The sequence below is a fragment of the Nycticebus coucang genome, chromosome 6, assembly GCF_027406575.1.
Source record: "Nycticebus coucang isolate mNycCou1 chromosome 6, mNycCou1.pri, whole genome shotgun sequence".
NCBI classification, from domain to species: Eukaryota; Metazoa; Chordata; class Mammalia; order Primates; family Lorisidae; genus Nycticebus; species Nycticebus coucang.
In genome coordinates, this window is record NC_069785.1 from 46,362,392 (window position 1) to 46,389,864 (window position 27,473).

The 27,473-nt window shown below is 38.7% G+C and overlaps 1 protein-coding gene and 1 pseudogene across 1 annotated transcript in view; both read left to right on the forward strand.

Annotated features, from left to right (window-relative positions):
- Positions 1-27,473, forward strand: part of GOLM2 (golgi membrane protein 2) — a 124,521-nt gene that overhangs the window by 73,710 nt on the left and 23,338 nt on the right. The window contains 2 exon segments of the mRNA XM_053593336.1: positions 6,053-6,151; positions 8,631-8,801. Of these exon segments, the coding sequence (XP_053449311.1) occupies positions 6,053-6,151; positions 8,631-8,801 (270 nt within the window).
- Positions 271-1,287, forward strand: LOC128587320 (nuclear inhibitor of protein phosphatase 1-like; annotated as a pseudogene).

The window sequence follows — 27,473 nt, forward strand, 5'->3', positions numbered from 1 at the left end:
CTGAGCCACAGGTGCCGCCCCAGGGATCTTCTCTTGACCATTATTAGGGATAGTGTCCTTATCAGACAGTGGTTTTCAAATGTCTTTCATACATGGAGTAGGACAAAAATCCTATCTTGTCTCTTCTGTTTTATTCATAAAAAAAAGGTACACATTGTGCATGAATCCACATGCACACAAGCTTCTGGGATGCCACCCCCTACCCTCAACCCTATCTTCCAGTTATACTGTGTGCTTTGGGCCCTCCAAATGGGGCAGGGGACACACAAGATGGTGATAGCTGTGAAGTAGGGGTCTAGTCTCCTGCCATTCAATTGCCCAACCAGGGCAGGTAACCCCCCTCCTAGTTTACATCTGGATGTAGTCAAAGGAGACAAACTAATTGAGAAACTGATTATTAATGAGAATTAATATTACTTATTTGGGAGAAACCCTAACTTTACCGTTGACCACCACTCTTACTCTCAGGTCCATGTCTCATTGGTCTACCACAAGCATCTGAAGAGAGTTTTCCTGATAGATCTCAATAGTACACCTAACACTTTCTTAGGTCATATTCGCTTGGAACCTCATAAGCCTCAGCAGATTACCATTGATTCCACGGTCTCTTTTGGTGCATCCACAGGCATATATTCTATATGAGAAGCCTCAGACATTGCCATCAGCTGTGGAAGGAGATGAGAAGATGGGTGGAGGGGATGATGAACTCAAGGGCTCATTGAGGCTTCAGAAGCAGAAAGCAAGCTCAATAACCTGACAGAGTTCAACACTGCCCATAACAAGTGATTTCTGCCCTCGCTATTGAGGAGAGAAATCTGGACAAAGGCCAAGACTTCTTTGATCTATCATCCTTAACTGGTGTTCACTGAGAATGAGAGATCACTAACCCAGAGGATGTGGATCCTTTAGTTGGTTGCTTCAGGGACATGGTGTAACCTGTAGGGGTTCTAGTCAAGAATAAGCAAGTGGATAGCCCTGGCTCCTTGGGCCTGGAGGAATCAGAGAATTGGGGCATGCAGAACTTTACCTTCAGTGAAGGACTCTATGGAGGCCTACCTCCCACACACACAGTGAGTGGCATGGCATCTATGGGACAGCCTACCCATGCCATACCCAAACCTCACCCCTGACGTGGACTTGACTCCTATTGTGCCATCAGCAGCGAACATGAACCCTGCAGCAAACTCTGCAGTCTATACCCCTAAACCTGTAAATGAACCCAAGAAGAAGAAATATGCAAAAAAGGGTTGGTCAGGCAAGAAGCCCACACTTTCCTTACTGATTTAATATTTTTTGTCATGGAGAAGGGTGGGATTAGGCAGGAATGAGACAGAAGGGTGATGGGGGAGCTAAATAGGGACAGAAACTTCCTATGTGTACAGTTACGTCTTTCAGAGTGTCTCCTGGGGTTCTAACCATGTTAACATTAAAACTGGGGTGGGGGTGGCACTTGTGGCTCAAAGTAGTAGGGCGCTGGCCCCATATGCCAGAGGTGGCAGGTTCAAACCCAGCCCTGGCCAGAAACTGCAAAAAAAAAAAAAAACTGGGGTGGGGTTGAAATAGCCCATAAAGACCTGTCTTCAGAACACTTTCAGCATAGAGAAAGGTTTCACATATCCTCTCATATAGACTTCCCAGACTATCTTTCTGTAGCCTTCCACTACCTCCTTTCTTTTTCTCTCTTTTCTGGGATATATTTATGGAAAGTCAGATATCCTAGGCCCATAGGTTGATAGCAGAGCTGTGGCTATTACAATAGTATCACCAGCCTTGGCTTTCCAGCACCCTAATTTATATGTACTGTCCTTGCAAACTCTCAGAAAACAAAAGGGTTACCATGGATTCCAGGTTTAAAAAAAAAAGAGGCTGAGAATTCTATAGTTAAGCCCAGGTTTAAATTAAAAAATGTTTTCTTGGATCAAAAGTTTTGAGGTCCAAGACTTTTCTCTTTTGTCCTTTCTTTTGGAATGAAAACATTTTGGTTTTTCTTTGTCTGTGACCACTGCCACAGGTTTATAGTATTGTTTGACTGTATTGTTTGAATTTTACCTGTAGTTTTTCTTGAGAAACCTAAGCACTCCACTTCCTGAAGTATCTTATTTAATTCCAGGGTGCTATCCTCTGCTTTATGGTATTACTTTCCTTTTTAAGTGTGTTATGAAGGCAGTTAATCCAGTCACCATAAGGAATTAGGAGATCTGCACTTATACCTAATGGTTTTGTAATATCCAAGCTATGGGGACTTAGAGCCTTATAAGGCTTGAAGCAGGAACCTGGAGCCAGGCTTTGCAGCAGGCACTCATAGTTCTAGCCACTTAGAGGCTGAGGCAGGAGGATCACTTAAACCTAGGAGTTTGAGATGGCTGTGAGCTATGACACTCTAGCTTAGGGCAACAGAGTGCGACTTCTATCTCAAAAAAAAAAAAAAAAAAAAACATGAGTGTTAAAACTCATGTATAAAGTAAGGGGAAAAAATCAGTAATAGAATAAAAACCACTTTTCCCCTTAGTTCAGCAAAGCAAGGCTAGCATTGGTTAAAAGGAATTTTTCAAAGAAACAAAAAAGAAAAACAGAAGACAGTAAAAGCATAGTATTTACTTTTTCCTACATAGTAAAAGTCTTATCTACAAACTAGCTTAGCTGATGAAGTATATGGGATTCTGAAGTCCTGGGTGTGACAATTCTTTATTTCTAATCTCTGTAGCCCAATCTATAAAATTGGGAGTTTTGATTCACCACCATCATTTAGGAGTGTTGTAGGAAAAGTATGGAAGACATGGTAAATATGTATGAATATTAAACAAAAAATAAGATTATAACACACTGTTTATGATATGACACTAATTTTAAGGCATATACTGTGGATTGTCCAACCTTCTTTCTTTTCTGCCACACATTAGAAGAATAAGAGTTTCCTTGGGTCACATTAAATACACAAATAAGCTGATTGGCAAAAAAATCCATGCATATTTTTTGTGATATCCAATATCACATAAACAAAAGAAGTCCTCCCAAAATCAGTATTTAGCCTGCTGGCTGTAGGTTGGACATGCCTGGATAGTTTAATATATAGGGGAAAAATATCACCTGAGAGATATTCTCCAGATGGTAACAGTGATGATCTTTAAGTGATAGAATCACTGTTAAATTTTAATTTCTTTGTGCTTTTTTGTATTTTTAAATTTTCTATAGGAACATAGATTATTTATGTCATTTAAAACTATATTTTTAGGCTTGGCACCGATAGCACAGTGGTTACAGCGCCAGCCACATACATCAAAGCTGGTGGGTTCGAACCCAGCGTGGGCCAGCTGAACAACAATGACAACTGCAACAAAAAAAACTAGCCGGCGCCTGTAGTCCCAGCTTCTTGGGAGGCTGAGGCAAAATAATTGTTTAAGCCTTAGTGTTGGAGTTGCTATAAGCTGTGACACCACGGCACTCTACCAAGGGTGACAGAGTGAGACTCTGTCTCAAAAACAGCAACAACAACAACAACAAACTGTATTTTTAAACATATGAGGACTCTATTTTGCTACTTTACTACTGCTGTACACATATTGGTTCTAAACCGCTGAGTGTTTTATAAAGGCACTTTTTAATCCAGCCTTTTCTATCTAAAATCATATTTTTGCTTCAAATAGTAACCTTATCCTTGAATAAGAGGCATTATTATTATAAAGCTAAGGCTATGAATGATCACTCTTGTTTTGTAATGTACACACCTCTTTTTGTCTTGTGGTTTGTTTAGTGCTAGGGCTAGCTAAAGTCCACAGTGATAGCAAATTTGTAGGTTGTGACTGACTTCTCTTTCCAACTATATGAACCAGCTGCTTAGTGTCATCAGAAGCATTTAGCAAATCAAAATTGTATTGTTAAATTTGGCAAAGTGCTGCTCTTTTAACGTGTGAGTTTGTTGTTATTTAGCTATTCTCCTTGTGGAAGTGGGTGATAGGTATCGCAGATGGCGGTAGGGACAAGGGGATGGGAACATAGATACAGAAAACCTTAACTTTCTGTAAATTTGTGATGTGCTTTCTTAGGTTGAATTTTTTAAATTCTTGGGTCCTTAAGTTTAGAAAACCATGTAATAGGGTGGCGCCTGTGGCTCACTGAGTAGGGCGCCGGCCCCATATGCTGAGGGTGGTGGGTTCAAACCCAGCCCCTGCCAAAGTGCAACAACAACAAAAAATACTCGGGCGTTGTGGCAGGCGCCTGTAGTCCCAGCTGCTTGGGAGGCTGAAGCAAGAGAATCGCTTAAGCCCAAGAGTTAGAGGTTGCTGTGAGCCGTCATGGCACTCTACCCGAGGGCAGTACAGTGAGACTCTGTCTCTACAACAACAACAACAAAAAGAAAACCACGTAATAATGAATGAAATATAATCTATAATCATTGAAATAAACTTTGAGAATTATAAAAATAATCTAAGTATGTATATTAGTTAGGATTAACTATTCTGTGATATATTAACAGACAACTGTCAAATTGTGGTGGCTTAAAACAATGAACGTTTAATTTATCTTACAGTCTGTTACAGGTTGGGTGGCTGTCTTTGCAGCTCTTCTCCAAGCAGTGCCCACTTTTACTATATGTTGCCACCATCTTTGTATGTGGCCTCCTAAATTGTAGCAGAAGGCAAAGAGAGATAGTAGGTGATTTGCACAGATTTTTTTGTCAGAAATGGCATATAAGTTAGGCCGAGCATGGTGGCTCACACCTATAATCTTAGCATTCTGGGAGATCAAGGTTGGAGGATCCTTTGTGCTGAAGATTTTGAGATCAGCCTGAGTAAGAAGAGTGAGACACTGCCTCTTTTAAAAAAAAATTAAGAAAGAAAGAAAAAGAAGAAATGGAGAAATGGCACATGGCACATTTAGTTTCACTTATATCCTCAAGGTCAGAAGCAAGGACCTTGGACCCTAACCACAGAGAGAAGCTGGGCTTTTCCTGTGCCCAGGAAAAAATTAATGAAATGGGAACACATAGCATTGTCTCTGCTGCACCAGTCTTAGAGGAATAAAGTGTGCCACTAATCATATCTCATAGATGGGTCTTCCTATTTTTTTCTTTTTATCTGTTTTTATTCTCTCTGGTTTTTGTCTTTGCTCTCTGCTTTTCTCTCATGTTAAGCTGCCCAAGATATAGAGGAGTCAGTAGTAGGTGAAAAATAATCTTTTTCACTGCTGCTTTCATTCCTTCAGAGAAAAGAAAAACCGAACTATTAGTTGTGTGTACTTTGCACACAACTTACATTTTCCATTTTCAAAATAAAATCTCAATTTGTTGGATTAGCCATGTTTAGGGTTTATTTAAAACCTGAGCAACTAATAGCGGTTTTTTTTAATGCTTTACCTGTTCTGTAATTGTCAATTTTTATCTGTGCTATTAAGACGTTTTAGGCCGGGTGAGGTCACTCACGCCTGTAATCTTAACCCTCTGGGAGGCCGAGGCAGGTGGATTTCTTGAGCTCAGGAGTTTGAGACTAGCCTGAGCAAAAGCGAGACCCCGTCTCTAAATAAAACAAAAATAGTCAGATGTTGTGGTGGGCATCTGTAGTCCCACCCACTAGGGAGGCTAAGGTAAGAGAATCACTTAAGTGGAAGAGTTTGAGGTTGCTGTGAGCTATGATGTCACGGCACTCTACCAAGGGCGACAAAATGAGACTGTCTCCCAAAAAAAGGTTTCACTGTTGAAAATTTATTTATTTATTTATTCAGTAACTCTTTGTTGAGCTCCTCTTGTGTGCCAGGCACTGTCAGGTGTTGCAGATACGGTGGTGAACAAGACAAGAGTTTGTACAGTCATGGAGTTTGTGTTCTGGTGAGATTTTTTGGTTAATAATACCTGTGATGGACAGTACAATGTATCAGTTAGAAACCATAAATGAACATCCTTATAGTGGTTTATTCTGTAATCATTATTCTGTAATCCTTATATAAGGATTATAAAATTAGAATAAGCATCATAGAATTAATTAATAGATTCATGGTGGTTGGTGTTTAGAATTTATATTGTCAATGAGAATCATATGGGTTTACTTTTTTCTTGTAGCTTTAAAGAAGCCCCCTATTTCAGCTTCTCAACATGAAAGTCATCAAGCAGTCTCTTATCTTCCAACTGGACAACCTATCTCCCCAAATATGGCTCCAGGTATGAAGTCTTATTCTTAGAATTTCATTGGAAAAGCAATTTCCTGGTCATGTATTATTATTAATTAATGAATAAAATATGTCATTTAGCAGCATAGTGATATAGCATTCATTCTTTGAGTTAATGTTATATAGTTTTTAATGACATAAAAGCTCATGGAGGAATAATTATGTAAAATTGCACTTTATCGGGTGAGCTATTTCTGCCACCCCTCTACTGTTAAGCCTTGTCTTAACCTTGTAGAGCTTTTCTATGTCTTTCACTAAACTTTGAATACGCAAAAAAAAAAAAAATTGCACTTTATCTGATGGATTGTTACAGTCTTTTTCATTTCTTTTCTTTTTTTTTGAGACAGAGTCTCACTTTGTTGCTCGTGGTAGAGTGCTATGACATCATAGCTTACAGCAACCTCAAACTCTTGGCTCAAGTGATTATTCTCTTGCCTCAGCTTCCCACATAACTAGGACTACAGAAGCCTTCCACAATGCCCGGCTATTTTTAGAGATAGAGTCTCTCTTGCTCAGGCTGGTCTGGAACTCCTGAGCTCAGGCAGTCCACCCAACTTGGACTCCCAGAGTGTTGGTGAGCCACTGTGGCCAGCCTCAGTCTTTTCCTTAAAAGCAGAAAAATTGTTGTGCTACTCAGAATTATATTCCTTTTCTTCTCTACCAGGCTGTATAGATTTACCTTCTTCAAAATGTGTCCAAATTTATCTCATGGAGTTCTATAAATTACTTTACTCAACTATATTAAACTCTGTATTCCATATTTATGAATGTATATGTTTGTTTTCTACTAAACACCTTTTCATTTTTATAGAAATGTTCCTTTAAGATGAGAATCGACAGGCTGGGTACAGTGGCTCACGCCTGTAATGCCAGCACTCTGGGAGGTCCAGGCGGGTGGATGGCTTGAGCTCATGAGTTCGAGACCAGCCGGAGCAAAATCGAGACCCCTCCTGCGTGTGCCCCCCCTCCCCTGTCTCTACTAAAAATAGAAAAACTGAGGCAAGAGGATCATTTGAACCCAAGTTGAAGGTTGCTGTAGCTATGATGCCATAGCACTCTACCCAGGGCGACAGCTTGAGACTCTGTCTCAAAAAAAAAAAAAGAAAGAAAGAAAAGAAAAATGAGGATCGATATAATTGAAGGAAGCTGCTTAAGGGAGATGATGGAAAAGAAAGCTGTAGGAGAGTGGCACAGTGGCAATTTTCTGAATCCAAAATTAATTGTAATAAGGATCTAAATCAAGACTTTGATGAAGAAAAAAGTGAAGTTGGAGAAAGAGAGGTTATATTTAATAGATAATGCTAAGAAAGAATCAGGAGTCAGCAGTTGTGAGTCACTGTATTTGGAGCAGGTCATTATGAAAGTTTTGAGATACACAAAATCAAGAAACGTAAAATCCATGTGAATGGAAACAAATGAAGTTCTCCTAGCAACACCCATAAACCAAGCAAATTGAAATTTGCATGGATGAATCATAAAGGGTGCTGTCGACTATGTTTCTTGGAATTGAAATAATACACCATAACATAGTGTGTCTCAAAACTTTTGGGCCAGGTGTGGTGGCTCACACCTGTAAATTGTAGCACTCTGGGAGGCCAAGGTGGGTGGATTGCTTGAGCTCAGGAGTTAGAGACCAACCTGAGCCAGAGTGAGACCCTGTCTCTAAAAATAGCCAGGTGTTGTGGCAGGCACCTATAGTCCCAGCTACTTGGGAGGCTGAAGCAACAGAATTGCTTAAGCCCAAGAATTTGAGGTTGCTGTGAGCTGTGACGCCATGGCACTCTACTGAAGGCAACAAAGTAAGACTCTCTCAAAAAACCCAAAACTTTTGTAGTGACCTAACATATAGATGAAGATGACTTAGAGATTAGAAATTTCAAAAGACTTACTAGAATTTTTTTCAAGACAGAGTCTCATTATATTGCCCTTGGTGTCACAGCTTACAGCAACCTCAAACTATTGGGCGTAAGCGATTCTCTTGTCTCAGCCTCCCAAGTAGCTGGGACTACAGGTGCCTACCACAATGCCTGGCTATTTTTTATTACAGTTGTTTAGCTGGCCTGGGCTGGGTTCGAACCCGCCACCCTTGGTGTATGTGGCTGGCACTATAACCACTGTGCTCTGGGGCAGCGAGCCAGACTTACTAGATTTTGGAGATTTCTGATAGTAATGTGGAATTTGGAGAAGGAGAAAGACATGGGTATCACTGTAATAGTTGGGTTTCTATTGTATATCTTTTTGGTGAATAGGTTTATAATCATTAGTAGAGATACTCACCTAGGATTGATTAGTAAAATTCCCAAAGCTAAAATAACATTGGTTACAAGATTCGATTGAAGAAATTATAATAAAAAAGGCTATGTGACTGCCTGATGTTAGACAACAGCGTGTTTTAGCTTTTCTAGAGCAGGTTTCTAAAATTCTTCTGTAAAAGCATTACATTCTTTTAATTTGATGTTTTTATGCTACAGATTCACATGTGAACCACAATGGAAACCCTGGCACTTCAAAACAGAACCCTCCTAACCCTCTTCAGCATTTAATTCCACACTCAAACTTGGAGAGTGAACCCAGAATTCAAGCAGATATGCTAAAGCAGGCTACGAAGGAAAGAGTCAATGATTTCCATAAATTGAAGCAAAGTAAGAATCAATTGATGAATATTATGCTAAAAAGCTTTCGTTAAATGTAGTATGAATTAAGGCCTTCAGTATTATAATTTCCACCTAATGAATGTGTAGTGAAGTTATGTGTAATGAGAAGGTATGAAGGTGTTAGAATTTAAAAGAAAAGCAGGTTTTAAATTGATAGATACTATTTTAAAGAAAACTTGAAAAAGCATCTCATGTTCTCCAATGTTAAATAATAAATTTCAGGTGAGTTTATTTTTTAAAAAATGCTATTCTTATGAATGTAAACTTTATTGAAGAAATGGGAAAAGACACATTTTGATAGGCTAATGAATGAAAATTTTAATTAGAAGAAAGGGAAGAGAAATAGTTTTGAAACAACGGAGCATTCTGGGAGAACCATACCTGGGGAAACTGCCAAACTGCTTCCTCCTTCATGCTCTCTAATTGCAGTTTGCCTCATTTAGATGTTAGGAAGTATAAAAAACATTTTGGTAGTAGAGAGAATTTGGGGTGGGAGAGTATCCCTTAGATCAGCTCCCTTAAACTGTGTTTTTCACTCATTCTACTTTTCATGCCTTCTTTCCAGCTTCACCTCTGAATAGATAGAATCTCTAAAAGCTCCAATTTGGCTTTGTTTTTTATGATGGCTTCTGTGGTAGCAGTTGTTCAGAGCAGTGGTTAGGCAGTGATTTGTATACAAGTTGTCTGTAGCCAAAGAACTGGACATATTTGTGAATTTATTCAAGGAATTGTTGTTGGTCCTTACAGTAGCCATTCACATTTCCATGTATATGTGAATATATAGTTTATATATTAATCATTTAATTGACTTTCCTTCCTTGATATTTTAAGGCATATCTTGACCAAAGTATTATATGAATAATGTTTTTATTAACAAGAATGTGACTGGGCGGTGCCTGTGGCTCAGTGAGTAGGGCACCGGTCCCATATGCCGGAGGTGGCGGGTTCAAACCCAGCCCCGGCCAAAAACCACCAAAAAAAAAAAAAAAAAAGAATGTGACTAATGTTTTAAATATAGTGAAAAAAATGTTTCTTCAAAATTGGTTTGGGGGATTGTCCTGACAATCAACAAGAAAAGGTATAACGTAAGAACATAATAAATAAAATATCTGGTGGTTTACATCTGTAATCCCAGTACTTTGGGAGGCTGAGGCGGGAGAAGACCAATTTGGTGGCATAGTGAGTCCCCATCTCTACAAAAATTTAAAATTAAAAAATTAACCAGGCATGATGGTATACACCTGTAGTTCTAGCTAATTAGGAGGCTGAAGCAAGAAGATTTCTTGAGCCCAGGAGTTTGAGGGTACAGTAAACTGTGATGGTACCACTGCTCTTTAGCCTGGGCTACAGAGCAAGGCCCTCTCTCAAAAATAAATACATAAATAAGTAAACATATTTTTCTCAATTTTTTTTTTTAATTTTGCCTTACCCTAGTTTTTAAAAACTGATCTTTGGGTAAAGAAAGTAATTGGAAATAATTACTGGGAAATTATTACTCTTTACAGTTTATTTTGAAAAGAGCCTATTGAGTTTTGAACTTACTCCAAATTTTTTTCCATGTTTCATTAATATATAGAGTTGAACTCAATGCATGCACTATTTTGCGATTTGCTTTACTTTTTTTCCTTTTGCTGTTATTTTCATTTATTTTATGTTTTATCTATTCCTGTCCCTTAAGTTTTTGTTTTTTCAGTTTCTTCGGGGATATACTTTTATTCTGTGCAACCTCTTCTTTTGATTTTTGGAACAATCTCTTTTCAGTGAGGATCATCTTGATGTGGCAGGGAGAGCTCATTTATGGATTAATCCAACCATGAGCTATTTAAGTTCGGTGATGCATCTTGAGTGCTTTGTTCACCTGGATATGCTCAATGACCAAAGAATCTACATCTAAACCCATAAGCTCAGTACTATTGTCTGTATTTTTTAAGTATGTGCAGCAAGAATTCAGCATTCTTTTTGGGCCACTGACCCTGTGTCCAGCCTCATGATTTGGCCTGGGCACACTTACAACTCCACCATTGTAAGGTGGGAATGGTACACATTGTTTCTTTAAAGTAACATCTTTCAGGGCAGGCACAGTGACTCACACTTGTAATCCTAGCACTCTGGGAGGCTGAGGCAGGTGAACTTCTTGAGCTCACAAATTCAAGACCAGCCTGAGCAAGAGCAGGACCCCATCTCTACTAAAAATAGAAAAACTAGCCAGGCTTTGTGGTAGGCACCTGTAGTCCCAGCTACTCAGGAGGCTGAGGCAAGAGGATTGCTTGAACCCAGGAGTTCAAGGTGGCTTTGGGCTGTGACAGTACAGCACTGACCCAGGGGGACAGAGTGAAACTCTGTCTCAAAAAACAAAACAAAACCAAAAAAATAAAGTGATATCTTTCCCATACTTGGTGGTTTTTCGTACGTGCATATCCTTGATGGCCTGGGCAGTTTCGTGTGTGTTCTTAAAGTAAATGTGAAGATTTGAACCTCTTGACTTGTATGATTTTATGAGGTTTTCTGGGTCAGGTAAATAGCGAACCATTTTATAGATCAGCTCAGGCCACTTAAGGGAAGAGCTTGTGATTTATTGTAATTGACATTATTTCATGCATACCTTTTTACCTATCAAATAGTTATATACAGGCTGCGGATGGTGGCTCATACCTGTAATCCTGACACTCTCACCACCTTTTTTCCCCAAATTTTAAAAAAATTTTTGCCTTACCCTAGTTTTTAAAAACTGATCTTTGGGTAAAGAAAGTAATTGGAAATAATTACTGGGAAATTATTAGTCTTTACAGTAATTATTATTTCCTATTTCTCTACTTTAAAAGTATAGCCCTGAGGCCCAGCTCAGTGGCTCATGCCTACAATCCTAGCACTTTGAGAGGCAAAGGTGGGTGGATTGCTTGAGCTCAGGAGTTTGAGACTAGCCTGACCAAGAGCAACACCTGGTCTCTTCTAAAAACAGAAAAATTGGCTGGACATGGTGGTACGTATCATGTAGTTTCAGCTACTTAAGAGACTGAGACGGGAAGATTATTTGAGTCCAGCAGTTTGAGGTTGCAGTGAGCTACAATGACGCTATTGCACTGTACCCAGAGCAGCTGAGTTAAGACTCTGTTTCTTTCCCCACCCCTCCAAAAAAGTATAGCCCTCAGAAATTATTGGGCCAAAGCCCTAGACTAGCTTCTCCTGTTACATATTGTCAGATTGTTCTCTAGAAAGCTCTTAACAATGTCACTGGGGCGGCGCCTGTGGCTCAGTCGGTAAGGCACCGGCCCCATATACCCAGGGTGGTGGGTTCAAGCCCAGCCCTGGCTGAACTGCAACCAAAAAATAGCTGGGCGTTGTGGCGGGCACCTGTAGTCCCAGCTACTCGGGAGGCTGAGGCAAGAGAATCGCTTAAGCCCAGGAGTTGGAGGTTGCTGTGAGCTGTGTGATGCCATGGCACTCTACTGAGGGCCATAAAGTGAGACTCTGTCTCTACAAAAAAAAAAAACAACAAAAACAATGTCACTGAAGATATTTAAGTTTATTTCTTTATAGCCTGGCCACATTGATTTTTCTGTCTTTTATAAGATATTTAGAATATAGTGTTTCCTTAAATAGGTTTTAATAAGCATTTACTTTCTAGTGGTCTATTGTTTTTTTATTTTTATTTTTTAGACACAGAGTCTCACTTTATTGCTGTTGGTAGAGTGCCATGGTGCACAGCAATCTCTAACTCCTGGGCTTAGGCAATTCTCTTGCCTCAGCCTCCTGAGTAGCTGGGACTACAGGTGCCCGCCACAGCGCCCAGCTATTTTTTTTGTTGCAATTTGGTGGGGGCTGGGTTTGAACCCACCACCCTCAGTGTATGGGGCCAGCGCTCTACTCACTGAGCCACAGGCGCTGCCCCTAATGGTCTATTTTTATATGAGGAATTTTATTATAATAACTTTTTGGTATATAATCTGTGCATTCGTTTTGATCACTTAAACTGGGTACTTTGTAGATTGTTTCTATATATTTGTATCAGTTCTTTATAACTAATTCAGATGCTAGTCTTTTATAACTTCTTTTATCACAGTTTTCCTCATCTATTGTTCTTCTTGCTATAAGACTTTATTGTTTTATCATATAAAATTTTTATAATTAAAAATAATTCCTTGTTGTGGTAAAGCACATAAAAATTTCACCAAAGTAGCATTTAGTGGTTTCACAATGTAGTGCAATTATCACCCCTATCTAGTTCCAGAACATTTTCTTCACCCTAAATGAAAACTCTGGACCCATTAAATAGTTCCTGCCTGTTCTCTGCTACCCACAGCTCCTGGCAATCACCAGTCTGCCTTCTGTCTCCATGTCTGTGAAATCACCTGTTTTGTATGTTTCATATAAATGGAATCATATAATATATAGCCTTTTGTGTCTAGCTTTTTTTTTCTTTTGCAGTTTTTGGCCATGGCCGGGTTTGAACCCACCACCTCTGGTATATGGGCCCAGCACCCTGTCTAGCTTCTTTTTGCACATAATTTTTTTCAAACTTCAGCCACAATGTAGCATGTATCAGTGTTTTATTTCTTTTTATAGTGGATAATATTCAGTTGTAAAGGTACATTTTGTTGATTTATCTGTTGATGTATATATGGGTTTTTCTACACTTTGACTATTATGGATAGTGCTATTATGAAGGTTCATGGGTAAGTTTTTTTGTTTGTTTTGTTTTTTATTTTGTTCATGAGTAAGTTTTTAAGCCCGTTGTGGTGGCTCACACCTGTAATCCTAGCACTCTGGGAGGCTGAGGTGGGTGGATTGCTTGAGTTCAGGAGTTCTACACCAACCTGAGCAAAGAGTGAGACCTCCTGTCTACAAAAAAATGGAAAAATTAGCTCAGGCATGGTGGCAGGCACCTATAATCCCAGCTGTTCAGGAGGCTGAGGCAAGAGGATCACTTGAACCCAAGAGTTTGAGGTTGCTGTGAGCTGTGATGCCATGACCCACTACCCAGGGCAACGGAGTGAGACTCTGTCTCAAAAAAAAAAGGATTTTTGGAATACCTGTTTTCAGTTCTTTTGGGTATATACCTAGATATGGAATTGCTAAGTCATATGGTAATGCTATGTTTTACCTTTTGAAGAATTAACAAACTGTTTTTCACAACAGCTGCACCATTTTATATTTCCACCAGCAGTGTGTGAGAGTTCCAGATTTTCTACATCCTTGTCAACACGTAATAGCTTCCTTCTTTCCTTCTAATATTGCCATCTTAGTGTGTGTGGAGGGGTATTGGATTGCATTGTGGTTTTAGTTTGCATATCCCTAATGACTAACAACATTGAGCTTCTTTTTGTGTAGTTTTATTTGTATTTCTTTTCTTTATGAGTTGAAATACAGTGGTATCATGATAGATCACTGCAGCCTTGAACTGGGTTCAAGAAATCTTCCTGCCTTAGTCTCCCAAGTATTTAGGACTACAAGTATGCATCACCACACCCAGCTAATTTAAAAAAAATTTCGTAGAGACAGGGTCTCATTGTGTTGCCCAGGGTGGTCTTGAACTCCTAGCCTCAAGCCATCCTCCTGCTTCAGTCTCCAAAAATGTTGGGATTATAGGTGTGAGGCAGCCATTTGCCCAGCTATTTGCCTAGTTTTTACTTGGGTTATTTGTCGTTGAGTTGTGAGAGTTCTGTATATATTCTGGATACTAGATCCTCGTCAGATATGTAATTTGCAAATATTTTTGCCTTTAAATGAGTTGTCTTTTCACTCTCTTTATTTATTTTTTTTCTTTTATAAGCAGTTTATTCTTCCGAACAATTAAGTGATAATATGTCTTAGTGGGAGACTTTCGGCTTCATCAAATGGGTAGATAAGTCAAATGGGACTGTTGTTCACCGTCTGCGTCTGGTTTCTCCAGATGACGTTTTCACTCTCTTTATAGTGTTCTTTGGTGCACAAAACTTTTCAGTTTTTTTTTTTTTTTTTTTTTTTTTTGAGATAGAGTCTCACTATGTTGTTGCCCTCTATAGAGCTCATAGCAACCTCCAACTCTTGGGCTTAAGCAATTCTCTTGCCTCAGCCTCCCAGGTAGCTGGGACTACAGGCACCTGACACAGCGCTGAGCTATTTTGTTGTTGTTGTAGTTGTTATCGTTTGGCAGGCCTAGGCTGGGTTTGAACCCACCAGCCCCAGTGTATGTGGCCAGTGCCCTAGCTGCTGAACTACAGGCTCCGAGTCAACTTTTGAGTTTTGAATAAGTCCAGTTCACTTATTTTTTGTTGTGTTGCTCATGCTTTGTGGCGTAATCTAAGAAACCATTGCTAAAATCATGGTCATGAAAATTTTCCTCTATGATTTCTTCTAAGAGTTTATAGGTTTAGCTGTTTTAGCTGTTCTGTTTAGCTCTGTGAATATTCAGTTCTTCCAGCACCATTTGTTGAAAAGTCTCTTCTTTCCCCATTGAACCATCTTGGCATCCTTGTCAAAAATCAGTTGCCCACAAGACATATAGGTTTATTTCTGCATTGTCAATTCTGTTTCTTTGGTCTGTTTGTCCATCTTTATTCTAGTATCACTATTTTGATTACAATAAGTTTTGAAATTGGAAGTATGAGTCCTCCAACTTTGCTTTTCTTTAAGATTATTTTAGCTATTCACAATCCTTTGTAATTTTATGTGAGTTTCAAAATCTGCTTTTCCATTTCTACTAAAAGGGCAGTTGGGATTTTAAAAAGAATTCGACTGAATCTGTAGATCAACTTGGAGAGTATTACCCTCTTAACAGTATTAAGTCTTTCTGTGAATAAGGGGATGTCTTTCCATTTATTTAGGTCATTTTAAATTTCTTTCACCAATGTTTCATAGTTTTCAGTGTGCAGGTCTTATAGTGTCTTGATTCAGTTTATTCCTAAGCATTTTATTATTTTGATTGTATTGTAAATGAAATTGTTTTTTTTTTTTGTTTTCAGATCATTTATGGATGACGTATAGAAATATGACTGTATGGGCTTTTTTTGTATCCTATAATTTTGGTTAATTTGATGCAAAAGGCTTTTACTTTGTATTTTCAAGCATATCTACCTTGACTCTTAATGACAGTCTCTTTTTTTTCTTTTATAGAAATTTTCTCTCTTATACAAAATCATCTCCTCCATCTGGGCATAAATATACTATTTAATTTTCTTTTTTTTGCCCAATTAATTATTTGATCTGTCTGGAATTTACAGTGATCCCAATTAATTTTTCTTTATACCGATATCCATTTGCCCTAGAATTCTGGGGGGTTTTTTGAATTTTGGCCTCGGCTAGGTTTGAACCCGCCACCTCTGGCATATGGGACCGGCGCCCTACTCCTTGAGCCACAGGCGCCGCCCTGCCCTAGAATTCTTATTCATTTTTTTTTTTTTTTTTGTAGAGACAGAGTCTCACTTTATGGCCCTAGGTAGAGTGCCGTGGCGTCACACAGCTCACAGCAACCTCCAACTCCTGGGCTTAAGCGATTCTCTTGCCTCAGCCTCCCGAGTGGCTGGGACTACAGGCGCCCGCCACAACGCCCGGCTATTTTTTGGTTGCAGTTTGGCCAGGGCTGGGTTTGAACCCGTCACCCTTGGTATATGGGGCCAGCGCCTTACTGACTGAGCCACAGGCGCCGCCCTCTTATTCATTTTTTAATTTTTCCTTTGGTGATATTACTTCTGGTTCATTACATATATATTAAATTATTTCACTGTTTGTAACCTATGTGTAGAATTTCCATTTTTACCGATTCTTATCTTTATCCCTAGCATATGGGTTGCAAACTACTACTTTATAATAATTTGTACCTACCTTAAAGTTCTAAAGAACTTTTTTCTTTTTTTTTTTCAGATGAATTTCACTTTTAGTTTATTGAACTCTATAACTGATTTCAGATACCCTAATTTGTTTTTAATTAAATCTACTTATTACATTGGGTATTATACTATTTAGTACCATTAGTCTTTTCATCTAAGTTGCCATTTATTCATGCTTATTTGGTTCATTGTAGTCATATATTTTTCTCAGAATAAATGCCTGACCTTCTAAATTCAGTTGATGTCCACATATTTACCTCATTATTTTAAAATGTAGTATCTTTTTATTGTATTTTTAAGTTTAAAATATCTATTATGTAGACTATAATTCACTTTTTGGTATTTCTTATTTCTTGTAAACTTTGTACTACTTGTTGATGTCCATGAAATCCTTTCTTACAAGTATTTAAAGACATACACTATCCTGTCAACTATGGAAGTAATTTTATGTAATTTTTCTTTTCTCTTTCTTTACAAAATTTGATGGAAATTGCTCTTACCAGAATTTCTAGAACTGTTAAAATATTAAATTATAGTGCTTTTTCATTAAGCACATCAGCTCTTGTGATTTTTTTTTAAGTTTTATATACCAAAGTATTTTAAGGGTTTTTTTGCAGTTTTTGGCCAGGGCCGGGTTTGAACCCACCACCTCCGGTGTATGGGGCCACCACTCTACTCCTGTGAGCCATAGGAACCACCCTATTTTAATGTTTTAAGTAAGGAAATATGTTGAATGTTGTTAAATGACCTCTTAGAATGAATACCTTTATAGTTTTTACTGTCATTTATATGCAAAATACATTAGTAATCTTGTGTTTATTCAGCCTTACTTTCCAGAGGGTAAATACTATTTCATCATAATGCAAATATATTTTTAAGTTCAGTTTACCTTATAATTTTTTTCTTTTTTTTGTCTTATAACTTTCTTCTTTTTTTTGGCCGGGGCTGGGTTTGAACCCACCGCCTCTGGCACATGGGACTGGCGCCCTACTCCTTGAGCCACAGGCGCTGCCCTTATAACTTTCTTCTTTGATTATCTTGTCAAATTTTTATATGACAGCCATTTGTCTCATAAACGTCAATATAGCAGAAGAATTATTTGAAATAAACTTTTGAGAGACAAGAAACTTTTTTGAAATTTCACATTAATAATGAGGGTATAGATTAGGTTACACTGTTTGCTGATTAAGTTAGAGTCCAAGTTGTAGTTGTGTCCTCATAGGCCATATATTCTTACATTGTGGCTGTTAGGTGAGAGCACACCAATTCCCCTCCCTTCCACTCCCCCTCCCCACTTGATTTTAACTGTTTTTTTTGGTGTGGGTGTATATTTATTGTCTACTGGTTTCATGTTAGTATCGAGTACATTGGATTCTTAGTTTTCCATTCTTGTGATACTTACTAAGTAGAATGTTCTCCAACTCCATCTGGGTTAATACGAAAGATATAAAATCTACATCTTTTTGTGGCTGAATAATATTCCATGGTATACAGATACGATAGTTTATTTTTTTATTTATTTATTTTTTTTCTTGAGGCAGGGTCTTACTGTTGCCCTGGGCAGAGTGCTGTGACATCGCAGCTTACAGCAACCTCAAACTCCTGGGCTCAAGAGATCTTCCTGCCTCAGCCTCCCAAGGAGGTGGGACTAGAGGTGCCCACCACCACGCCTAGCTATCTTTTTTGTTGTTGCAGTTGTCTTTGTTGTTTTAGCTGGCCCAGGCCAAGTTTGAACCCGCCAGCTTTGGTGTATATGGCCAATGCCCTAACCACTGAGCTACGGGCACCGAGCTGATACCATAGTTTATTAATCCATTCATGTGTAGATGGGCATTTGGTTTGATTCCACATCTTGGCAATTGAGAATTGAGCTGCAATAAACATTCTGGTGCATATGTCCTTATGGTAAAATTATTTGTTTTCTTCTGGGTAGATACCTAGCAGTGGGATTGTGGGATCAAATGGAAGCTCTACTTTACATTTAATTCTTTGAGGATTCTCCAGCTTCTTTCCAAAGAGGTTGTAATTAATTTCCAGTCCCACCAACAGCAACACAAGGAACTTTTAGAGATGGTGTAATGTCCTGCTACTACTGAAAGGATAATTCAGTGGACCAGCAGCATCCATATTACCTCTAATTTCAGGCACTTGCCTTAGACCTTATTTATATGTATGTTTATGCTTGAGACTCTGAGGCTGGGTGCAGTATTCTACTAATTTCTTTTCTTTTTTTTTTTTCTTTGTAGTTTTTGGCCAGGGCCATGTTTGAACCTGCCACCTCTGGCATATGGGGCCGGCACCCTACTCCTTTGAGCCACAGGCCCTGCCCTCTACTAATTTCTAAATTTCTAAAATTTCACTTGCTCAGACTGGTCTTGAACTCCTGAGCTCAAGCAGTTTGCCCACCTTGGCCTTCCAGAATCTAGGATTACAGGCATGAGCCACCTTGCCTGGTCTCTGTTCTTTATAAGTTACCCATTCTCAGGTATTCTGTTACAGCAGCACAGAAAAGACTAAGACACCATCAATATTTAAAACAGGTAAAAAAGAACATTCGGAATTGCAGATGAAAGATAAGCCTTTTTTTTTTTTCATTAGGGAGACCAAAGTTTATAGGAATGGCCAGTCTTTTGTTGAAGTTGAAAAATGTGATTTTATGTTAGGATAGATCTTTGTATTTCTAGAACTTTGTTAATAGTAAAAGGAATCTTTTGTAGAAGTTGAAAACTGATGACCCCATGGCCATATCCAGCCAACATAAGAGTTTTGTCCACACAGTGATTTTTAAAAATTGAAAATTGGCCAGTCACAGTGGCTCACACCTATAATCGTTGCCCTATGGGAAACCAGTGGCTGGTTTGAAAGCAGGAGTTGAGGTTATAGTGATCTGTGATCACACTACTACACTCCAGGGTAGGTGACAACGGGACTGTCTTTATAAGAGAAAGGAAATATTTAAAAATCAAGAGATTTCACACAAAATTCTCACTATGTAGGTTCTATGAAACCAAAATATTTGGCACAATCACTGGCACTAATCATGACTGTTCCCTTTAGAATAGGACTTGTTCTGTCCAGTTTCTTATAAACACATTCTGATACAGTATCTCCATTTATGTTACTTGTCTCATGACTGTAAGCATTAGAGTTTGTGACTTCTTTCTGTAGTGTGAGAATATAGAAGAGATTGATTGATAGCAGGGGTTTACCTATTTAGAATCCATGACACTGTACAAAGGTACCTGAATAGCCGGGTATTGTGGCAGGCACCTATAGTCCCAGCTACTTTGGGAGGCTGAGGCAAGAGAATCACTTAAGCCTAAGAGTTTGAGGTTGCTGTGAGCTGTGATGCCACGGCACTCCACTGAGAGCAACATAATAAGACTCTGTCTCAAAAAAAAAAAAAAGAAAGGTACCTGAGGTTAGGCTGAGCTTGAGAAGGAAGTATTAATGTAAACTTTAGCAACTAAGAAATATCAGAATGAGAAGGGATATTGAAAAGTGGTGGGTAAAGCAACTGTGGTCTTGAGAGAAAAGATAAAACATTGAAAATGTTGGAAGCATGGGCAGTGCCCATAGCTCAGTGGGTAGGGTGCCGGCCACATGCACCAGGGCTGGTGGGTTCGAACCCAGCCCGGGCCTACTAACAAAAAAAGAAAAAATAGCCGGTGGTTGTGACAGGCACCTGTAGTCCCAGCTACTTGGGAGGCTGAGGCAAGAGAATTGTTTAAGCCCAAGAGTTGGAGGTTGCTGTGAGCTGTGATGCCACGGTACTCTACCGAGGGCAACATAATAAAACTTTATCTCAAAAAAAAAAAAAATGTTGGAAGCAGAGCAATGTTGTCATAATGAGCTTTGTTGATACTTGGAAAATATGAAGTACAAATAGTAAGAAAGAATCATTTTGTCAAAGAATCTTTTTTCTATCTTGTTTGACTGCTTTTATATCATGGAGACAAGACAGATATAATCTTAATCCATATGTTCATCTGATTTTTATTTCAACTAGAAACCAAAGGTAAATAGACAGAGATCAGAGGGAAATGATAGTAGAAGTTTAAACAGTGTAATTAGGTATAAAAGCAGTCAGTTTTGTACATGCACAATGACATACAGTTAGAAACAAGTTGAAAATTTTATTGAAAACACTAACTATTCGATGGGAGGAACTCCTTATATAATGATCACCACAAATTTTTTGACAGCTGTAAATTTAGTGTTTTTTCTTATAGTGAATATATCATATTTATATTGATTTGTTTATAAAGATGTGCATGCTTTTCTGAATTAAATTTTGTATTACCACATAATGCAAAAATGGGTAGTTTCTAGAACATTTGGGGGCATATTTTGGCTTATTTGGGAGTTATATTTGGGTTAGTTTAATTTAAACTTGAGAATGTAGGCTGTATGGTGAGAGAAAATATAGTTTCGGGGCTACTTCAAAGAAACAGACATCCTCCAAAATAGTTGAAACTGAGAATCCAGGGGAGGCCTACCTGTTTGCCAGTTAGGAAAGATGCAACATACATGTTTAGATGCTTTGAATAGAGAAAACAGTTCGTTTCAAATGTCATCCCCCATACAGAATGTCACAAAGGCAGTTACTCTAAGTCTTAGGAAGTAATTGTTAACTAAAGTGCTTCTTAAATTGGCTTTTCTGAATAATAGCAGGGATTCACTTATTTGACAGTGGTTATTAATGATTCCACTGAATAGTGTTGGAGAAGCAAGCTAGTATATCAGAGGGTACTTGATTTTCCTTCATATACTGAATTTTATTTTAGTTTTATTTTTTAGAGGTGGAGTCTCGGTCTATCACCTAGGCAGAATGCAGTGGCACATTTAAGGCTTACTTACTTTAGCCTCAAACTCCTGGGCTCCAACGATCTTCCCTCCTTAGCCTCCTGAGTAGCTGGGACCACAGTTGTGTGCTATCACAATCAGCTAATTTTTCTTATTTTTTTTTTTTAGAGACAAGAGTCCCACTATATTGCCCAGGCTAATCTTCAGCTCCTGGCTCTAAGTCAGCAGTTCTCAACCTGTGGGTTGCTGCAGCCTTAGGAAGGTTGAGAACCACCACTCTAAGTGATCCTCTTGCCTCAGCCTCTCAAGTTGCTGGGATTACAGACATGAGACATCATGACTGGCTGTGCATGGAATTTTAAAAAGTATTTTTCAGCTCGGCGCCCATAGCTCAGTGAGTAGAGTGCCAGCCACATACACTGAAGCTGGCGGGTTCTGGCCCAGCCTGGGCCTGCTAAACAACAATGACAACTGCAACAAAAAAATAGCCAGGCATTGTAGTGGGTACCTATAGTCCCAGCTACTTAGGAGGCTGAGGCAAGAGACTCGCCTAAGCCCAGGAGTTGGAGGTTGCTGTGAGCGGTGATGCCACGGCATGCTACCAAGGGCGATAAAGTGAGACTTTGTCTCTTAAAAAAAAAAAAAAAAAAAAAGGAAAAAAAATATATACGAACAAAAACTACATTGATAAGCTTAAAAACATGGTAAACATTTCTGTCATCAGGAAATAAAATAAGCCTGACATGGTAGTATTCTCTTCTAGGCCCAGCTGCTTGGGAGGTTGAGGCAGGAGGATCATTTAAGGTCAGGAATTAGAAACCAGCTTGGGCAATAGCAAGACCCTATCTGTAGTAGTGGTGAGCACCTATAGTCTCAGCTATTCCAGAGACTGAAACAAGAGGATCATTTGAATCCAAGAGTTTGAGGTTACAATGAGCTATGATCACACCACTGCACTCTAGCCTGGGTAGACAGCAAGATCAGTCTTTGTTATCTCCAAAAAAACAAAAAAGAGAGAGAAAGCAAGAGATGAGAGAGAGAGAGAAAGCTAAAATTGATCAAAGGTATTAGTAAATTTAATTAGCTTTTGATTTAAGAAAATGATAATATTTTTGTATTGAGATGATAATAATAACAAATTGGTGGGCTTGATGACATATGCCGATAATCAGCAACTCAGGAGGCTGAGACAAGAGGATCACTTGAAGCCAAAAGTTTGAGATGAGCCATGGCAATGTCATGAGATGCTATCTCTTAAAAAAAAAACAGTTATAAAAGAGAGGTGCTGCGTTGTGGCTCACTCCTAGAATCTTATCACTCTGGGAGGCGTCGGTGGGAGTTGAGCCCAGGAGTTGGAGTTACAGTGACCTGTGATGAAACCTTTGCATTCCAACCAGGGTGACAAATCTGAGACTGTCTCCAAAAATAAACAACAACAAAACAAAACAAAACAAAAATAAAAACAGGATGTTCAAGAATAAAGTCCTGGATGGCTGTGGTGACTCATGCTTGTAATCTTAGTACTCTGGGAGTCCATGGCGGGATGGTCTTGTGAGCTCCAGAATTTGAGACCAGCCTGAGCAAGCTCGAGACTTCGTGTCTATAAAAAATAGATGTAATGGTAGGTGCCTATAGTACTAACTACTTAGGAGCTTGAGGTTAAGAGTTTGCTGTGAGCCAGGCTGACATGAATACCCCGGCATTGAAGCCTAGGCAACAGAGAGAAGTCTGACTAAGGAAAAAAGTAAAGTCCTATTCAGGAAGAGGACACACAAGCCCCACACTTAAAAATTTTGTTAGAAAAATATATAAAATATGTGTACTTAGAAATTAAAACTAGGCCAGGTGTGGTGGCTCATGCCTATAATCCTAGCACTCTGGGAGGCCAAGGCGGGTGAATTGCCTGAGCTCACAGGTTTGAGACTGTAAAGCTGAGCCAGAGCAATACCTCATCTTGAAAAATAGCCAGGCATTATGGCAAGCACCTATAGTCCCGGCTACTTGGGAGGCTGAGGTAAGAGAATTGCTTAAACCCAGGAGTTTGAGGTTGCTGTGAGCTGTGATGCCAGGGTACTCTAAGGGGGGTGACAAAGTGAGAGTCTGTCTCAAAATAAATAAATAAAATCATAACCAATAAATAGAAAGACAAAAACCTGATACACTTCCATGGAATAATATATAACTATATAATGTGAAACAACTATATAATTGGATTTTGATATATTTCTATCTAATGAATCACAAGACTACAGAAAATTTCAAGCAAAAATATCAAGTTTATTCGTATATAAATGTATATAATTCCCTATATCTTATAAAGAGAAAATAAACATTTTTCAAGTACATAAGAAATAATTATAGAAATTGGCTAGACACTAGATCACAGGGATTTTAATAAATTTCAAGGAATTTATATCACAAATAATATTTTAAAACACATATATTTAGAAACTTTAAAAATAAATTATAAACTTATGGGAAGGATTTATAATGGACATTTCAAAATTTATAGAACTGTAGTATAAATTCCACACATATTAAAACATGAAAGATTTATCTGAATTAGTATTTATAGCTAAATGTTTTGCTTCAAAAGCATTAAGAAAAAACCGTCAGGGGCGGCGCCTGTGGCTCAGTGAGCAGGGCGCCGGCCCCATATGCTGAGGGTGGCGGGTTCAAACCCAGCCCCGGCCAAACTGCAACAAAAAAATAGCCGGGCGTTGTGGCGGGCACCTGTAGTCCCAGCTACTTGGGAGGCTGAGGCAGGAGAATCGCCTAAGCCCAGGAGTTGGAGGTTGTTGTGAGCTGTGTGACGCCACGGCACTCTACCCAGGGCAATAAAGTGAAACTCTGTCTCTACAAACAAACAAAAAAAAAAATTTTGAGCTGGAAATAAAAAAAGAAAAAACCCTCAAAATGAGCAGAATTCAAGTAAAAAATACTACTTGTAGTGATAGTAGTTGTACTACTGTTAATGGTAGTACTAATAATAACTAACATTTGAATGATTGCTATGTGCCACTTTCTGTTCTAAGACATTTTAAATGTAAAAACTCTTAACAAGGGCGGCGCCTGTGCTCAGTGAGTAGGGCGCCGGCCCCATATTGCCGAGGGTGGCGGGTTCGGACCCAGCCCCCACCAAACTGCAACAGAAAAATAGCCGGGCGTTGTGGCGGGCGCCTGTAGTCCCAGCTGCTCGGGAGGCTGAGGCAAGAGAATCGCGTAAGCCCAAGAGTTAGAGGTTGCTGTGAGCCGTGTGATGCCACGGCACTCTACCCGAGGGCGGTACAGTGAGACTCTGTCTCTACAAAAAAAAAAAAAACTCTTAACAAATTCATGTTTAGATACTATCATTTTTCCCATTTTTTTGAACTGGAAACAGATACTTAAGAAGTTGCATAACACTTTCAAGATTATTTAGCTAGTAATAGCTGAGTAAGGGTTTGAACCCAGGCAATCTGTCTTCAGAGAAATAGGGAGAATAAGAATAACAAAGGAAAACTGAAGAATGTAAAAGGAAGGGAAAAATAAAGACAAGTACAGTCATATATGGAGTGGAAAAAGAAGAATAATTAGATAGAAACAAAAAGAAAAAGAGAAATCTCTAGGAAACTGAAAGAGGGAATAACTTTTATAATAATGCAGTAGAGATTTTAAAATCACAAGGAAATACTGTAAAAATGTTTAACTATAAATTGGAAAACCTAGATCAAATGGGTATTTTTCTGGAAAATTATTATCTTAGTTCCTTTGTACTCCTATAGAAAAATACCACAGACTAATTCATTTATAAACAATAAACATTTATTTCTCATGGTGCTGGAGGCTGGGAAGTAAGCCTAAGATGGAGGTGCTCATGGGTTTGGTGTCTGGTGAGGGTTGCTGTCTGCTTCTCAATACCACAATGGGGATTAAGTTTCAACATGAATTTTGGAAGGGACATTTTCAAACCATGGCATTTATTTTGTTGCTGTTGTTGTCACAAAGACTGAGTCTCACTTGGGTAGAACACAGTGGTATCATGGTAGTTCACTGCAGCCTCAGATTCCTGGGCTCAATTGATCCTCCTGCTTCGCCCTCTCTAGTAGGTGGGACTGTAGGTATGAACCATGATGCATGGTTAATTTTTTTTTTTTAATTTTTTTTTATTTTTAATTTCAGTGTGCTTGTTCATGTTTGTTTGAAGTACTCCTTTTTTGTTGATTTTCTTCTTTCTCCTGTGGTGCTGGCTGTTTTTGATGTTGTTGGTAGAGACGGGGTCTTACTCTGGCTGACTGCTGCTCATATGGGTTTTGAACCTCTGAGCTTAGGCAATCCACCCGCCTCGGCCTCCCACAGCGCTGGGACTACAGGCGTGAGCCACCACGCCCGGCCCATGGTTAATTTTTTTTATATTTTATTTTTTGTGGAGATGGGGGTCTCACTTTGGTCAGGCAAGTCTTGAACTCCTGAGCTCAAGCAGTTCTTCTGCCTCACCCTTCCAGAGTGCTAGGATTACAGGTATGAGCCACTGTTCTGGCTATGGCAATTACTAATTACCAAAAATTGACTCAAGAAGATTTGAAAATTTGAATAACCCTTTTGCCCCAAAAGACACTGCTAAAAGTAATGAGAGGTTAGCTAGATTACTAAATTCAGGGTCACTATAGCCAAGGCAGATGGATTGCCTGAGCTCATGAGTTCGAGGTCAGCCTGAGCAAGAGTGAGACCCCCGTCTTCTAAAAATAGAAGGGCATCTTGTCAGGTACCTGTAGTCCCAGCTACTTGGGATACTGAAGGAAGAGGATCACTGACATCATGGCACTCTACTGAGGGCAACAAAATGAGGCTGTCTCAAGAAAAAAAAAAAAGGATATTTAGGCCAGGTGTGGTGGCTCACGCCTGTAGTCCCAGCGCTGTGGGAGGCCGAGGTAGGTGGATTGTCTGAGCTGAGAGGTTCAAGACCCCTATGAGCAGCAGTGAGCCAGAGTAAGACCCCATCTCTACTAACAACATCAAAAACAGCCAGCACCGCAGGAGAAAGAAGAAAATAAACAAAAAAGGAGTACTTCAAACAAAGAAGAATGAACAAGCACACTGAAATTAAAAAAAAATAATAAAAAAAGGATATTTAATAAGGAGTATTATGAATTTAATGTCAAAACAGATGAGCATTTAGATGAAATAGACAATGTTCCAGAAAAACAGCTCTATTCAAAACTGACCCAGAAAGATATGGAAAAATCTAAATAGTTCCTTGCTAAATTAAGATATTAAACCCTTAATTTAAATCCTTCTATTACTAATATTTCCATGACTGAGTAGTTTCACTGTTGAATTCTTCAAACATTAATAGAAAAAATACATACACTCTAACATTAATTCTTTCAGAGAATTAAAAGAAGGAAATACTTCCCAATTTATGAGGGCAGCACAAGATGGATAACAAAACTAAGAATAGTATGAAAGAGGAAAAATTATAAGGCATTTTCTCTTATTAACATAGATTTAAAAGTCATGAACAAAATATTAGCAAGTAAAACCCACAGATAGACACAAATAATATACATTATGACCGTGTTGAGTTTACTCTGAAAATGGAAAGTTCTTTAATACTCAAAGAGCGATTTATGTAATTAACCACAATAACAAAATATGTGAGAAAAGTTGAAGTTCTCTCAAAAAATGTAAAGAAAATATTTAAGGAAATTAAACATGCATTCATGATAAATCAGCAAAAAATAGGATTAGAAAATAATTTCTTTACTCAGATAGTATATATATATAAATCCCATAACAAACATGCTTACTGGTCAGTTATCCAAAAATTTCCCGCTGAAATGCAGACGAAAACAAGGATACACGCCATCATCACTTCTATTCAACTTTTCACCGTATGTTCTAATCAGTGAAATAAAGCAGAAGAAAAGAAAATAAAAAGTATAGAGATTGGAGGCTCGGTGCCTATGGCTCAGCGGCTAGGGCGCCAGCCACATACACCAGAGATGGTGGGTTTGAACCCAGCCTAGGCCTCACAAACAACAATGACAGCTACAACACACAAATAGCC